The sequence below is a fragment of the Mirounga leonina genome, unplaced genomic scaffold (genome assembly GCF_011800145.1).
Source record: "Mirounga leonina isolate KUSES-001 unplaced genomic scaffold, KU_Mleo_1.0 Mir_91, whole genome shotgun sequence".
NCBI classification, from domain to species: domain Eukaryota; kingdom Metazoa; phylum Chordata; class Mammalia; order Carnivora; family Phocidae; genus Mirounga; species Mirounga leonina.
In genome coordinates, this window is record NW_023270839.1 from 10,696,360 (window position 1) to 10,713,280 (window position 16,921).

General features: G+C 37.5%; 1 protein-coding gene across 2 annotated transcripts in view; it reads left to right on the forward strand.

The window, feature by feature from the left end:
* SLC12A6 (solute carrier family 12 member 6) overlaps positions 1 to 16,921 on the forward strand; it is an 82,027-nt gene that overhangs the window by 37,091 nt on the left and 28,015 nt on the right. For both annotated transcript variants that reach the window (XM_034994396.1, XM_034994397.1), the window contains exon 2: positions 3,495 to 3,539. In XM_034994396.1, coding sequence (XP_034850287.1) covers positions 3,495 to 3,539 — 45 coding nt within the window. The remainder of the gene's footprint in view (positions 1 to 3,494; positions 3,540 to 16,921) is intronic.

Below are 16,921 nucleotides of genomic sequence, written 5' to 3' on the forward strand. Positions count from 1 at the left end.
TGTGATTTTTATAGGCATGGCTAATTTTCATTCTCATGGGTTCTGAACCTGTTTACTCCTAGATTTGCCCTTGTTTTGGGTTTTACGTGTATCAGTGAAGTATTTGCAAGTTCTTGGAGGTTAGTCTTCAAATTACCAAATAAGTATTAAGTAAAGGTTGCCCTGCATTCCTTCAATTCATAAAAAATGAAAAAGAAATCTAAGTTGAACTTGTAGGGAACTACACAAAGACTTATTTCTACTCATCTCAAATACATATAGTAGGAGGGTGTTCAAAGGAAGAGGCCTGGCTTGACTAGAAAATGTACGACGGCATGTGGGCACAGCTTAGAAGGCAAGGGAGTATATAGTATAGAAGGAGGTAATTTGTAAGGAAAAAAATCATTTCTATTTCCCCATCTAAAATCATACCTATTCTGCCTGAGTTATCTGAGATGTTTTTCTAAAACTCATAGATTGCCTGGAAATTCCAAATAACTTGTTTTAGGCTATTCTTCATTTTAGGACAAAAAAGTTAGAATTACAGAGTACCAAGAATCATGAAGATAGGTCCTCAAAAGACTAAGATTATCTCTCTTTTGAAAATAGTGTGCTGTGTCTTAGGCCACTTATTAACAGCATTCATCTTTTGAACTATAACTATTTTTTAAAGATTTTTTATTCAAGAGAGAGAGCAAGTGAGAACACGAGCAAGGGGGAAGAGCAGAGGAAGAGAGAGAAGCAAACTCCCCGGTGAGCAGGGAGCCTGATGTGGGGCTCGATCCCAGGACCCCGGGATCATGACCTGAGCCGAAGGCAGACACTTAACCAGCCACCCCTCAACTATAAATGTTAAGAGATTCTAAACTTTGCCCCATCCCAACATACATAAAAGGCATTCCCATTAATGGCAGTATCTTGGAATCAGAATCTTAAAAAGGGTTGTTGGTATGATTTTAGGGAAAAAAATAGATGATGCTGGTAATTTCTCCAACTTTTCCTTTGGAATCACTAGAGTAGAGCTAGATGATGACCACAGTTCTTCTGGTTCTAAATTCTATGATTCTTTCACTACTCTTCCTTCCATGCTACCTATATACCTGCTTCTCTATAATGATAGGGCCTAATTTATCCCCTGTGTGCATGTGTGTGTGTGTGTGTGAGAGAGAGAAAGAGAGGGGGAGAGAGAAACAGATGAATCTAATACACAATGTACTAAAGAACTGGTATTCCTACTTTGTCTTACGCACAAACCCATATTGTTTATTTAAATAGGAAATAAGATGAGTTTAAATTTAAAAACTAGGTATCCGTTTCGTGGTATGTTGGGGAAAACATCTGAGAATATAAAAATTTAGAGTATCTTTTAAAAACCAAATTAAGGAAGAAAATCTAAAATTATATCTTAAAATGTTCACATAACATTGAAAACTTTAGTTGTATCAACCAGGTTTCTACCTTATTTCCTCCTTGATTAAAGTATGTAAAGTATACTATAATATGTACTGTACATCAGAAACCAGAATTTGTTTAGTATTCTGATTGGTTCTTTTTGTATGGGATGCTTAAAGTGTTAGATTTATTAAATTATGTATAAAAAACATTTATTATAACACCATGGAAATACTATTTGAATTTTGTTTAAAACAGTAATTCTAAATTTTTTTTGTATCTGGGACCTCTTTGGCAGTCTGAAGTCTACAAATTCCTTTTCAGAGTAATGTTTTTATATTTATTTAGTTAGTTAAGGATTTTATTTATTTGACAGAGAGACAGCGAGAGCAGGAACACAGCAGGGGGAGTGGGAGAGGGAGAAGCAGGCTCCCTGCTGAGCAGGCAGTCCGATGTGGGTCTCGATCCCAGGACCCCGGGATCACGACCCGAGCCGAAGGCAGACGCCTAATGACTGAGCCACCCAGGCCCCCCTTTATTTTTATTTTTATTATTTTTTTAAGATTTTATTTATTTGACAGATAGAGCGCAAGTAGGCAGAGAGGCAGGCAGAGGGAGAGGGAGAAGCAGGCTCCCCTCTGAGCAGGGAGACCAACGTGGGGCTTGATCCCAGGACCCTGGGAACATGACCTGAGCCGAAGCAGCCGCTTAATGACTGAGCCACCCAGGCGCCCCCAGAGTAATGTTTTTAAATGTGTAAAGTATTACACATGCGTATAAATACATATATATAGGATTAAAAAGAACCCTATTATATTAAAATACAATTAGCAAAATTATTGTTTGTGATCTAATAATATAAGTGCTTTTTTTATCAATACATTGAAGACCTAGCAGCCTTTTAATTACTACCATAATTTCAAAGTAGTATTGCACCTAAATGGTATTATGAGATATATATAACAATTACAATGTGATATGAAAAATCATTTATTGTTGACAAAGCACAGGTACTTTTATGTAGTTTGTTGCTGACATCATTCTTGGAGAAAATACTAAACTTCAGTTAGAGGTTAGTGAAAATAAAGATGCAACTTTTTTCCCATTGTTCACAGACCCCCTCGTCTAAAATTATTTTTGTTCCCCAGACACATTCAGGGAAGCCAGATGTAATCCTCAGTATCTCAAGAGACTTAATCTTAGAGGAAACTGGAGCTCAGAGTCTTTTCCATATTTAGCCCTTAATGCTTTTCAAGCCTTTAAAAAAAAAAGCAGGTGGTTAGTTGTTAAATGATGATTGTCAATATCTCTTGCATTAGGAACTTGGCTTATTGCCACTAATTTTATTATAGATTAGAAGAAGTAGATATTATAAAAGCCAGTTTAGTAATTTTATCATGAAGTCAAATCAGAACATACCTGCTAGTAGTAATGAGTGCTTTACTTATGTCTTGACTTTGAGCTGCTATGGCCATATGTTCCTTTGCCATTAAAGAGAAAATGTAACCCATGTGGTAAGCCCCAAATCATACTACTTTATGGAACTAGTATTGGTTAGTCAAATTTGTGTGATTATCTTTTTAATTTGTTTTTTTCTCAAAATTTCATTTAAATGGAATTATACAAAATATGTCCTTCTGCTTCTGGCCTGTTTCCCTTAGCATATTTTCAAGGTTCATCCATGTTGTAGCATATATCTGAACTTCATTTCCTTTTTATGGCTGAATAATATCCCATTGTATGTATATACTACATTATTGTTTATCCATTTATCTATTGAAGGACACTTGGGTTGTTTCCACCTTTTGGCTACTGTAAATAATGCTGCTGATGTTATGTAATAATGTTTTGAGTCCCTGTTTTCAGTTCTTTTGAGTATATGCCTAAGAGTGGAATTGCTGGGTCACATGGTAATTCTGTTGCTTAACTTTTCAAAAAGCTGTGTGATTATTTTTTATAATAGTTTATTCTGTTTTTATTATCCTTTTATTAATGTTTTTTGAGCATTAAAAAAACTTTTTTTTTTTCTTATTTCCTTGGTTGACTTTTGTTGCTGATTTTTAAGAAATTATTTGTTTTGGTCATTCATTTTTTTCTTTTCTTTTCGATTGTTTGTTTTTCAGACCCGAGTCAGAACTCCATCACAGGGGAACACAGCCAGCTGTTAGGTATAGTATTACTGTGGGGATTGACTTTCTCTAAAGTCACCCTTTTCCTGCCTATACTAACAGACATTATTCCCACTTCTAATTCTGTTTTCCATCCCCTCCTTTTCTGCTATTCACTCCTCAACTTTTTTTCCTGCTGTTTCCATTCCCAACTTGGTAAGTTTTAGGAAACGACTTCTGCAATTGATTATTAAGTCCCATTGTAGTTATATTTAAAAGTAATTTACATAGTCTGTGTTTAAAAATAAAATCTGTAAGAATTAGAGCTGCTTTTTTCCAAGATAATTTTGTCAAGAAGATACTATAATACTCTGTAGTATCTTGGGCTTTGCAGCTACTTTGCCCTTATTATTATTTTTCTTGGTCTTTTAATCACCCTCATTTTTTAATTACTGAAAGTACTTCATAAACAGCATGAGCTTAAGCAAGACGTAGAAGTTGATGTTCCGGGGCGCCTGGGTGGCTCAGTCGTTAAGCGTCTGCCTTCGGCTCAGGTCATGATCCCAGGGTCCTGGGATCAAGCCCGGCATCAGGCTCCCTGCTCAGCGGGAAGCTTGCTTCTCTCTCTCCGACTCCCCCTCTGTGTGTTCCTTCTCTCGCTGTGTCTCTCTCTCTGTTAAATAAATAAATAAAATCTTTAAAAAAAGAAGAAGAAGAAGTTGATGTTCCAGTTCTTCATATGTTAAATAAGCGATTATTTAACATATAGTTTCTTCTAGGGATCACATGTTTAAATTAGTTTCTTCTAGGGATCACATGTTTAAATTTCAGTAAGCTTGTTGTTTAACAGAATTCCACAACATCTCAGAACTTATAAAATTTAAAATATAGAAATAAAACATACTCTGGTGAGGAATTCAGACAATACAAAAAGTATATGTAAAGAAAGTAAAGTCCTCTAAAGTATCTCTTCTCCCCACCACCTCCTCAATCCCCCAAGGTACTTATTATTGACACTAACTTGGGAATTCTTTTAGAAATTTTTAATTGTACATTTTCTTATTATATGTGACTGTCTTCTTTCCTTTTTCTATCCATGGGGTTATACTCTACAGACTGCGACTTCCTTTCTTTCACTTAACATTTTATCTTAGACACATCATTTCAGTACATAAAGATTTGCCTTATTCCTTTGTTTGTTGTAGAATAGTATTCCCTTGTATTCCTGTGTTCTAACTTCACACAGCCAGTTCCCTGTTCTTGACACCCTGTTCAGGTGTTTTACTGTTAAAAATTATGTTACAGTGAACATCTTGTACATATACTCTTGCATTTTCATTGCCAGTAATTTTGAAGGAAAAATTCCGAACAGTAGAATTCCTTGGTCGAAGGGTATACATATCTTCAAAAAGATACATCCCTATCATAAAGAGCAGATACCAATCTTAAAATTTTTTCTTTCTCTAGTAGATGAAGATGGCATCTCTAGTTTTTACTTGTACTTCTTCAATCATTAGTGAGGTTAAGTGCTTTTAAATATATTAACAGCCATTTTGTGTGTATGTCTTTGGATTTGAGGCTTATTTTTTGTTGGATTTTTTTGTTTTTGTTTTGTTTTTGAAGTACAGTGTGTTATATTAGTTTCAGGTGTATAGCAGATTGATTGGACAATTCTGTACATTGCACAGTACTCTCACCACAATAAGTGTAGTCACTGTCACCATATAGCGTTATTACAGTATTATTGACTATATTCCCTATGCTGTACTTTTCATCTCCATGACTTACTTATTTTATAGCTGGAAGTTTGTATCTGTCTTTTTTTCTATTAAGAATTAAAAAATTTGGGGCGCCTGGGTGGCTCAGTTGCTTAAGCGACTGCCTTCGGCTCAGGTCATGATCCTGGAGTCCCTGGATCAAGTCCCGCATCGGGCTCCCTGCTCGGCGAGGAGCCTGCTTCTCCCTCTAACCCTCCCCGCTCTTATGTACTCTCTCTCTCTCATTCTCGCTCTCTCAAATAAATAAATAAATCTTAAAAAAAAAAAAGAATTAACAAATTTATTTATAGTTCATATGCATTGTTAAATTAGTTTGAAGTGTACAACATAGTGATTCAACTTCTACACACATTATGCTGTTAACCCCCTTTATCTCACCCACCCCACCCATCCACCTCCTCTCTGCAAACCACCAGTTTGTTCTTTGTATTTAAGGGTTGTTTTGTTTGTTTGTTTGTTTTTCTTTTTTATGGGGAGGGGCCGAGGGAGAGAGAATCCTTTTTGTTTGTTTTGGTTTTTTTGGTTTGTTGTTTTTTTGTTTTGTTTGTTTTTGAGAGAGCGAGAATCCTAAGCAGGCTCCATGCTGGGACGTGGGGCTCAATCTCACAGCCCTGAGATCATGTCCTGAGCCGAAATCAAGAGTTGGTTGCTTAACCAACTGAGCCACCCAGGTGCCCCTATTTTCTTTTTATATACAACATGTAAGTGAAATCATGTGATATTTGTCTTTCTTTGCCTGACTTCACTTAGCCTAACGTACTCTAGGTCCACCCATGTTGTTGCACACGGCAAGATCTCATTCTTTTTTATGGCTGAATATTCCATTGTGCATATACCACATCTTTTTATCCATTCATTTGTAGGTGGACACTTGGGTTGCTTCTGTAGTTTGGCTGTTGTAATAATGTTGCAATAAACACAAGTTCATATGTCTTTTCAAATTAATTTTCTTTGGGTAAATACCCAGTAGTAGAATCTTTTGATCATATGGTAATTCTATTTTTAATTTTTTGAGGAACCTCCATACTGTTTTCCACAGTGGTTGGTCCAATTTACATTTCCACCAACGGTGCGTGAGGGTTGATTTGAGGCTTTTTTTTAATTTGTACATTGCTGAACATTTTGCTGTTTAAGTATGTGCAAAGCAGTTGTGGAAAATGTAAGCTATCAAAAAGTAAGGAAAATACTTGACATGTTTGCTTATTATAGGTTCAGAGTATTAGTTGATACTCCTTTTCTGCTCTTTCTTTGTTAAGGACAAAAGTTTCTGATTTTTTTTTAAGATTTTATTGAGAGAGAGGGAGTGAGTGAAAGAGAGCACAAGCAGGGGGGAGAGGCAGAGTGAGAGGGAGAAGCATACTCCCCACTGAGCAGGGAGCCTGATGCAGGGCTTGATCCCAGGACCTTGAGATCATCACCTGAGCCAAAGGCAGATGCTTAACCAGCTGAGTCACCCAGGTGCCCCATAAGTTTCTGATCTTAATTCTCTTTTCTTTGAGAGAGTTTATGTGCTGGAACAGTAACTGATATCCTAAGCACTCAATAAATATTTGTTAGGTAAATGGTTTGACATAAACATGTAGCTAGAACTCTGATCACAAGGGTCCTAGCCTTGTGATATTGGGGGGTTGTCACTATTCTCTTTTTTTAGACTTTTATATTTGATAGCTTATTTAGACTGTTCAAAATTATTCTTTTCTATATAAAAATTTCATATTTGGACCAGGAATGATTAAGATTTCATTGAAAGATTTAGGCAGACCATGAAAAGTAAATTTCTCCCCTAAACTATTAAATTGCTTCTGTCTCTGATACATGCCAACAAGTAGAGAAATTTGAAAGTAGTTTATCATCTGGCCGGGAACATGTGTGTAATGGAGGTAGGGAAGGACTTAGCTAATGAAATGGACAGTCAGGGGAGTTGGTACCATTCCATTGTAAGCTGGATTTTGTTTCCACTGAATCACTTGTTGTAAAAGATAGTAAACGAATTATGTGCAAAAAGAAATGGTATATGATTGTGAAGAAGACTTCTCTTAGTATTAGCTAAAAACCCAAATATTTGCAAAGAGACTACTCCAGCCATTAATCTCATTTAGCATCCTATATTTGCATTCAGTTTTAAACAAGCCTGGGAATTTATCCAGAGTCTTCTGGCTAGATTCATAAGTAAGTTCATCCTGCTACCCTGGGTGCTCATTCTGAAGTTCGTTAGATATGATTATATTCTCCTTTTTTCTCATGCTCTTAATAACTACCATCTTCTGGGTCCTATCCTGAGCACCTTCCTTTTCTTTCTTTCTTTTTTTTTCTTTTTAAAGTAAGCTCTACACCCAACATGGGGCTTGAACTCACGACCTGTCAGGAGTTGCATGCTCTACTGATTGAGCTGGCCAGGCACCCCTTTGAGTATCTTTGTTTAAGCTATAGCCTCAAAAATCCTTAAAAGTCTGGGTTATTTAAAAAAAAAAAAATTTGTAAAAGACCGAAAGGTGGTTTTTTTATTATATTTTCTAACCATCATACAGAAGGGGCATTGGTTTAGCTTGAATTAAAATCTTGCCAGCTCTTGAGGCGCCTGGGTGGCTCAGTTGGTTAAGTGTCTGCCTTGGGCTCAAGTCATGATCCTAGGGTCCTGGGATCTAGCCCTATGTGGGGTTGCTTGCTCAGGGGGAGCCTGTTTCTCCCTCTCCCTCTGCCACTCCCCCTATTTGTGTGTTCTCTCTGTCTCTCTGTCAAATAAATGAATCTTTAAAAAAAAAAAATCTTGCCAGTTCTCTATAAAAATCTTGCTTAGGGGCACCTGGCTGGCTCAGTCAGTGGAGCATGTGACTCTTGATCTAGGGCTGCGAGTTTGACCCCCACCTTAGATGTAGAGATTACTTAAAAATCTTGAAAAAAAAAAAATCTTGTTCAGCATAATTTGGCCTGGTAGGTTAGAAACTGCTTCGGTTGCCTTGCGTGCTGAATGGAATTTATAATAGCATCTTTCAGACCTTCTAAATGTTCTTCCTGTCAATAGGGCACAGTTATTTTAATGTACCTATTGCTCCCACTGACTCATCAGCTCTCTCATAAAACTCAGGATTAGGTGGAGGCGCTGTATGGAAGAGTGAAACTGCTGTTGTGGTAAAGAATTAAGCTGTATACTTATGATTTATGAACTTTTCTGTGTGTGTGTGTGTATAATTTTTAATTTAAAACATTTTAGTAAGCAAGTAAGCAAGTGAGCAGTGGGCCCTAGCATTTTTACAACAATTTTTACCAAACATTCAAGGAAAAATAATAATTCTTCTACAGTTTCTCTCAGGGAATAGAAAAACAAACACTCCCCAACTCAGTTTGAGGATTGCATAACTTCGATACCAAAACTTAGCAATGACAATGAGAGACAAGTATAGGCCAGTTTTACTTATGAATACAGATGTCCTAAATGAAATATTTGCAATCTAAATCAAGCGATACATATTTTTTAAATTACCCCTGTGACCAGTTTGGGTTTCTGCTAGAAAAAATGGTTGGTTTACCATTAAAAATCAATGTATATAATTCCGTGTGTTAACCAAAGGAGATTAGGGGCACCTGGGTGGCTCAGTCAGTTAAGCGTCTGACTCTTGATTTTGGCTCAGGTTATGATCTCAGGGTTGTGAGATTGAGCCCTGCATCAGGCTTGCACTGGGCATGGAGCCTGCTTAAGATTCTTTCTTTCCCTCTCCCTCTGCCCTTCGCCCCCGCCCCTTAAAAAAAAGGAGATTAAAGAATGAATCATCTTAACTGATGCAGGAAAAGAATTTCATTTGAAATATATCCAATATTTAAATTCATGAGTTCGTATTGATACTTTATTTATTTATTTATTTATTTATTTTTTAAAGATTATTTATTTATTTATTTGATAGAGAGAGACATAGCGAGAGCAGGAACACAAGCAGGGGGAGAGGGAGAAGGAGGCTTCCTGCTGAGCAGGGAGCCCAATGTGGGACTCGATCCCAGGACCCTGGGATCATGACCTGAGCCGAAGGCAGACGCTTAACGACTGAGCCACCCAGGCGCCCCTCGTATTGATACTTTAAAGAACCAATTGGTCACCACTGTAGTATTCTAGTGAACCAATTCATTATTCTGAGAATTGGTTAATAAAAGGAAAGAATGAAGTATTTATCTTACCTTTAACTATACAAATGGGTAACCAAATAGTATATTAGAGGGAGTGTCTCTTTATAAAAGTATTTCAGCTAGTAAATTAAGGAAGAATAATAGAAAAGAGTATCACCACTTTGTAATCCCTCATAAATTAATGGATTTAGTCATTAATCGCCAACAGTTGTTAGTATCTCAAAAATAAAATCAGATGACGTGTACCTCTTGACAGAAGATCAAAATACCACTGTGAAGGAGTTTTCCTACCTCTCCCCTAAAAATACTGAATATGGATAAGCCTCTAGACCTCATTAGCAATAGATAGGAAATACAAAAAATCAGAACAGCATTTAAACAGTATTACATGGATGTCATCATTAAAATCAGAAACTCTAGAGGCGCCTGGGTGGCTCAGTCGGTTAAGCGTCTGCCTTCGGCTCAGGTTATGATCTCAGGGTCCTGGGATCAAGCCCTTTGTCGGGCTCCCTGCTTCTCCCTTCCTCTACCTCCTTTCCGCCACTTGTGCTTTCTCTCTCAAAATCTTTAAAAAAAATCAGAAACTCTACTGAACATATGACATGGTTTCTTCAAATAAAAGAAAAAGAGAATAAGCTATTGACTTAGATATAGCAGTTATAATGTCTGACTCTTGACTACTTATTCAAACACTGTAAAATCAAAAACATAATTTATAACATTTGAGACAACCTTTCATGTTCACACAGTTACATAGTTCAGGCCCAAACGTGCCAAGGGAAATTAAGTACATTTACTGCTCTTGTCCTTCCTAGCTCAGACCAGCAAAGACCATTTGACAAGATCAGGAGACTAAGGGAGGAATCTGAGATTGATTTATCTTAGCCCCAAATTGTAGTATAAGTGGCAAATTACAAAAGCAGCAATGTAGAGATAATAGCACCACAACAATAAAGTTTGTATAAAGAGCAAGACATTCGAAATACCATTTTTCTATTTACAAAAAAAAATGTATGCCATAAAAGATGGAAATCTGAAATCTGTGGTAGAATCAATGGCACTTATATCAGTTTTTGTTTGAATTGTGCAGTGAAACACCAGTTAAGTTCCCAGTAATGTTAGCATTATCTGGATAGTAAAATGAGGTTAAAAAACCAACATAGTGATCTGATGGACTGTTTAATTCATACCATTATTGAGACCAGTCTCAGTAGGTATCCTCCAAAGGAATTATTTTAGGATTCTGGATAATCCTAAAACAGCCCCAGGATATTGATTTGGTTCTTAGTTCCTGCAGAGTAAAACTAACTTACTATTCAGAAACTAGAACTTCCATTCCATTTGAGATTTCCTGAGGTCACAGTAGTGACCCAGACTTCTGAAAAGCTCTACTGTCTGTCTATCTGTTTAATATTTTTAGAGAGAGCATGTAAGTGGAGGGGCAGAGAGAGAGGGAGAATCTTAAGCAGGCTCCATGCTCAGCACAGAGCCCAACACAGAGCTCGATCTCACGACCCTGAGATCATAACGTGGGCCAAAATCAAGAGTCAAGCACTTAACCAAATGAGCCACCCAGTAATAAGGACAAAATGCAGACAGTTGTTGCTAAATAAAAGCCAAGAACACTTTTCACCACGAGACTTGCTCTAAGCTAGTGGTTTATGACTGAGGACAGTTTTGTCCCCCAGGGGATATTTGGAAATGTTTGAAGACTTTGATTGTCACTACTGGAAATGCTTCTGGCATCTAGTGACTCACAGCTAGGGATGCTCTTAAACAGTGCACTGGACATCTTCCACAACAAATAATTATGTGCTGAGTTTGAGAAACTCTCCTCTAAAGGAATTCTCAAGAAGGTGCCTCAAGTAGAAGTGAAAGGATCCCAGAAAACTAGTACTCTGAAATGCAACAAAAATATTGAACAAATAAAATGGTAAACATGGACCTTCACCCAAGTCAGTGTTGTCTCCATGAAATATTTTTAGTGTCTTATTTGTGTAATAAAATAAGCTACTAGAAATATTGGACAGAACAGTAATACGTGAATCAGAAGAGAGAGAACGAAAGTCTTTGTTGTTTGGGAGGATGACAGACTTTTGTTTAAACTCACTTAACAGTTTGGGGTTTTTTTGTTTTGTTTTGTTTTTTAAGATTTTATTTATTAGAGAGGGGGAGAGAGATCACAAGCCAGGGGGTAGGGATGGAGGGAGAAGCAGCCTCCCCGCTGAGCAGGAAGCCCGATGCGGGACTCGACCCCAAGACCCTGGGATCATGACATGAGCTGAAGGCAGATGCTTAACCGACTGAGCCGCCCAGGAACCCCTCTACAGTTTAAGTAAAATATGTGGTAAAATTTCAAACGTAACTACTGAAAGAATAGATATAGAATGTGGAAATTCCAAAAGAGGAGAGAGAACAAATGGAATAAGGGAAAAACAAACCAAAAATCCAAAGAGAAGAAATGAGAATGAATCCTAAAGAAAAAAGACCAAATAGAAATTTTAAAGTGGTAGAATCCAATCTAAACATATAAATTGCTATGGTTGATGGACTGAACTTGACAATTAAAAAGACAGATGGTCAGATTTTTAAAAATACAGCTATCTGCTATTTACAAGAGATCCACCCAAAACATAAGGACCCAGGAAAAAATGGACAGTTGAGAGAAGAGGACATTGAACCAAAGGAGAGCTGTATAGTTATTGTCATATTTTCTACTGTCTTAGAGTTTTTCTGCTCTCTAACTTGCTAAAATAGGTACTTAGCTCAAATAATTTTTATTCTTTTTACTTTGCTAATGTAAAACTTTAAGACAACTTTTCATTAAAGTGCTACTTTTGGTGAATCCTATAAGTTTCAATAGATAATCTTTATTGTCACTTAATTTTTTAAAGTATTTTAATCTTTGATCCTTGTTTTGTTTTGCAGTGTATTTTCTCTAATTTCTAAATTTGGAAGGATTTAAAAATTTATCTTTTCACAATTAAATTCTAACAACTTTTGTTATAGACCAAGATCACAGCCTCTGCCCTTTTGAGTGAGGGCTGGACTTCTAATTAATAGAAAATGGCAAAAGCAATGTCACTTTCAAAATGAGATCACAAAAAGACTGTGACATCTGTCTTGTACTCTCTCTCTGGCTCTCTTTGATGACTTGCTTTGAGGGAATCCAGCTGCCATGCTGAAAACTGTCCTATGGAAAGGCCCACGTGGCAGGGAACCAAGAGAGGCCCTTGGCCAACAACCTGAAAGAAAGTGAATCCTGCCAACAACTGTGTCCGTGAGCTTGGAGGTGGCTCTTCCCCAGGCCTTCAAATGAGACCATAGTCCTGGCAGAGCTTTGATTGGAGCTTCGTAGACTGAAGCAGGGGGCTCAGCTAAGCCTTGCCCATATTGCTAGCCCACACAAACTGTGAGATAAAAGTGTGCGTTTAAGCCACTAAATTTGGGAGTAATTTATTATACCGAAAGATAACTCTAAACCATAGACGTATGTTTAAAATACTTTCTTGCGGGGCCTGGGTGGCTCAGTTGGTTAAGTGTCTGACTCTCGATTTTGGCTCAGGTCATGATCTCAGGGTCGTGAGATGGAGCCCTGCTTAAGTTTCTCCCTCTTCCTCTCCATGTGCCCCTCTCCCTGTCTCACGCGCTCGTTCTTTTCTCTCTCTCTCAAAAAAAAAAAAAAATTATAAACTGCTTTCTTGGTGAATTCACCCTTTTGTTATTTGGTTACCCTCTCATCCAAAATAAAGTTTTCCCCTTAAAGAAAAATTTATCTGGTGATAATAAAACCATATCAGCTTTTTTTTGGTTTCTATTTGCCTGATCTCTTTACTTTCAGCTTTTATGTGTCATTATATGTCTCTTGTAAACAGTATATGCCTGGATTTTGTTAGTAGTTTAAAATTGGCATGTGTGAATATTTACACCATGGAAATTGGCTAATACTATAAATTAGTTTTGTATGTGTGTGTATGTGTTTTTAACAGTCTTCTGTGACTTCATTATACACATATACACACAATGAAAGCAACATCTTTAACTGCTTTGTCTAATGCTATATCCCCAGGACCTAGAGTGCCCAGCACATCGATGTATACAAACTTAATAAATGCTTGGTGAATTAATTGAATAAATGAATTACTCCAAAGTGGTGATAATTTTAAGCTGTGTCATTCTCTTTAGAATTTTATGGAACCAGTAGAGAGAAGAAAAAAAATTACATTTTCCTTTTTTTTTTTTAAATAACTTTTTATCGGGGCGCCTGGGTGGCTCAGTCGTTAAGTGTCTGCCTTCGGCTCAGGTCATAGTCCCAGGGTCCTAGGATCGAGCCCCACATCGGGTTCCCTGCTTGGCGGGAAGCCTGCTTCTCCCTCTCCCACTCCCCCTGCTTGTGTTCCCTCTCTCGCTGTGTCTCTCTCTGTCAAATAAATAAATAAAATCTTTAAAAATAAATAAATAAATAAATAACTTTTTATTGTGGAAATTTCCAAAGGTCTAGAAAAGCAGATAGAATAGCATAATGAACCTCCATGAAGCCATCACTCAGTTTTAACAATGTTGAGAATCTGTTTTCAAGCCCTACCTAATTTTTTCCTGGAATATCTTAAAGAAAATTCCATCACATGATTTTATTTACCTTTTTTTTTTTTAATTTATATTTAAATTTCTCTCTTTCAGAAGTGTCTTTTTTTTTTAAGATTTTATTTTTTTATTTGACAGAGAGACACAGCCGTAGAGGGAACACAAGCAGGGGGAGCGGGAGAGGGAGAAGCAGGCCTCCCGCGGAGCGGGGAGCCCGATGTGGGGCTCGATCCCAGGATCCTGGGATCATGACCTGAGCCAAAGGCAGACGCTTAACGACTGAGTCACCCAGGCGCCCCTCAGAATTGTCTTTTTACAAGGCGTCCGGGTGGCTCAGTCGTTAAGCATCTGCCTTCGGCACAGGTCATGTTCCCGGGGTTCTGGGATCGAGCCCCACATGGGGCTCCCCGCTCGGCGGGAAGCCTGCTTCTCCCTCTCCCCTGTTTGTGTTCCCTCTCTTGCTGTGTTTCTGTCAAATAAAATATAAAAAAAAGAATTGTCTTTTTATATTTGATTTGAGTCAGGATTCTAACAAGTTTCACACCTTGCACTTGGTTGATGCATCATTTTAAGTCTTAATTTATGAAATCACCTTTTTTAGTTTATGCCATTTATTTGTTGAATAAGTCAGATTATTTAGCATGTAGAATTTCTCACATTTTGAATTTGATGATTGCACTATCTTTGTCGTGGTGTTTAACATGTTCCTCCTCTGTTTTTCGTGAACTGGTCGTTAGATTTAGAGGTTTTTTTTTTTTTTTTAAAGATTTTTTTAAATTTATTTATTTGACAGAGAGAGACACAGCGAGAGAGGGAACTCAAGCGGGGGTAGGATGGGAGAGGCAGGCTTCCTGCAGAGCAGGGAGCCCGATGCGGGGCTCGATCCCAGGACCCTGGGATCATGACCTGAGCCGAAGGCAGACGCTTAACGACTGAGCCACCCAGGTGCCCCAGATTTAGAGGTTTGATTAGATTCAACTTCCATTCTTTTGGTAGGAATACATCACAGGTTGTGCAGTTATATTGTTGTCCACTTTTAGCGATGTTGAGATTGATCATTGAGTTCAGATCATCCTGACCCATCCATTATAAAGTTACATCTCAGCCTTTCATCTAATGGGTTTATAGCAACTATCGATGGTGATTGCCTAGACCCATTATTTCATTAGGAGTTGAAAATTGGTGATTTTTTTTTCCTAATTATTCCATATGCATTAAACATTTTTTTGTTTAAATTCCAGTTAGTTAACATACAGTGTTAAATTAGTTTCAGGTGTACAGTATAGCAATTCAACAGTTCTGTACATGACTCCGTGCTCATCGTAAGTGTACTCTTCATCCCCATCACCTGTTTCACCCATCCCCCTACCCACCTCCCCTCTGGTGACCATCAGTTTGTTCTCTCTAGTTAAGAAACATACAGATGGCTAACAGACACATGAAAAGATGATCAACATCACTCATCATCAGGGAAATACAAACCAAAACTACAATGAGTCAGCGAAGTTAAGCTTAGAAGACAAAGCATAGCTCTCTGGGGTGCATCTCTGTTCTAAAAGTTGTAGTTATGAGTGTTGAAGAAATTGAGGAACTTATTTAGGGATAGCAAGTGTTAGGACTGATATGAGTTCCAATAAAAGTTAGGATGAAGAACACATTGGGATCTTAAAAGGGGCATTGTGTCCGGTGGTAGAACTGAGAAGAGTAAGACTTTTCCATCAATTCAAAAGAAATATTTTAAAAATCAGTTTATGTAGGGGATGGGGCTGCCTCAGTGGCTCAGTTGGTTGAGTGTCTGGCTCTTGGTCTTGGCTCAGGTCTTGATCTCATGGTTGTGAGTTCAGGCCCTGAGTTGGGTTCCATGCTGGGTGAGGAACCTACTTAAAAAAAAAAAAGAAAAAAAAAAAAGAAATCAGCTTATGTGGGGTGGTTAAAAAGTTTGGAAAACAGATAGTGGTGATGGTTGTACAACATCGTGAATGTAATGCCTCTGATTTGTACATTTAAAAATGGTTAAAATTGCAAGTTTTGTTTGATTTTACCACATTTTAAAAAATTAATAATGTAATATACCCAAAACTCTAATATTGTATACTTTTAATCAATGAATTGTTTGATGTGTAAATTATATTTTAATAAAGCTGTTAAAAAAAACTATAGAGCTAAGCCAGAAATTTCTGAAGTCAAGTTAAAGGGAACTGGTCTAGTCCTTGAAAACTGGCTTAAGCATCCTGTTTGACTGCTTTGTCTCTAGTACTCAGTAAATATTTTTAAGTTAAACAATAAACAAATGAAAAACAAATTTAAAAAACTACAATGAGATATCACACCTGTCAGAATGGCTAAATTTAACAGTACAGGAAACAGCAGATGTTGGCGAGGATGTGGAGAAAGGGGAACCCTCTTACACTGTTGGTGGGAATGCAAACTGGTGCAGCCACTCAGGAAAACAGTGTGGAGGTTCTTCAAGAAGTTAAAAATAGAATTACCCTACAACCCAGCAATTGTACTGCTAGGTATTTACCCCAAAGGATGCAAAAATACTGATTCAGAGGGACACCTGCACTCCAGTGTTTATAGCAGCATTATCAACAATAGCCAGATTATGGAAAGAGCCCCAGTGTCCACCACCTGATGATACACAGAATGGAATATTACTCAACTGTAAAAAAGGAAGCTTGCCATTTGCTACAGTGTGGATGAAGCTAGAATGTATTATGCTAAGCGAAATAAGCCAGTCAGAGACAAATATATGATTTCACTCATATGTGGAATTTAAGAAACAAAACAGATGAACATAGGGGAAAGAAAAAAAAAATACAGGCAACCCATAAAATAGACTCTGACCTATAGAGAAGGAGGGAGGTGGGCAGGGTATGGGCTAAATGGGTGATGGGCATTAAGGACGGCACTTGTGATGAGCATCGGGTGTTATATGTAAGTGATGAATCACTAACTTCTCCT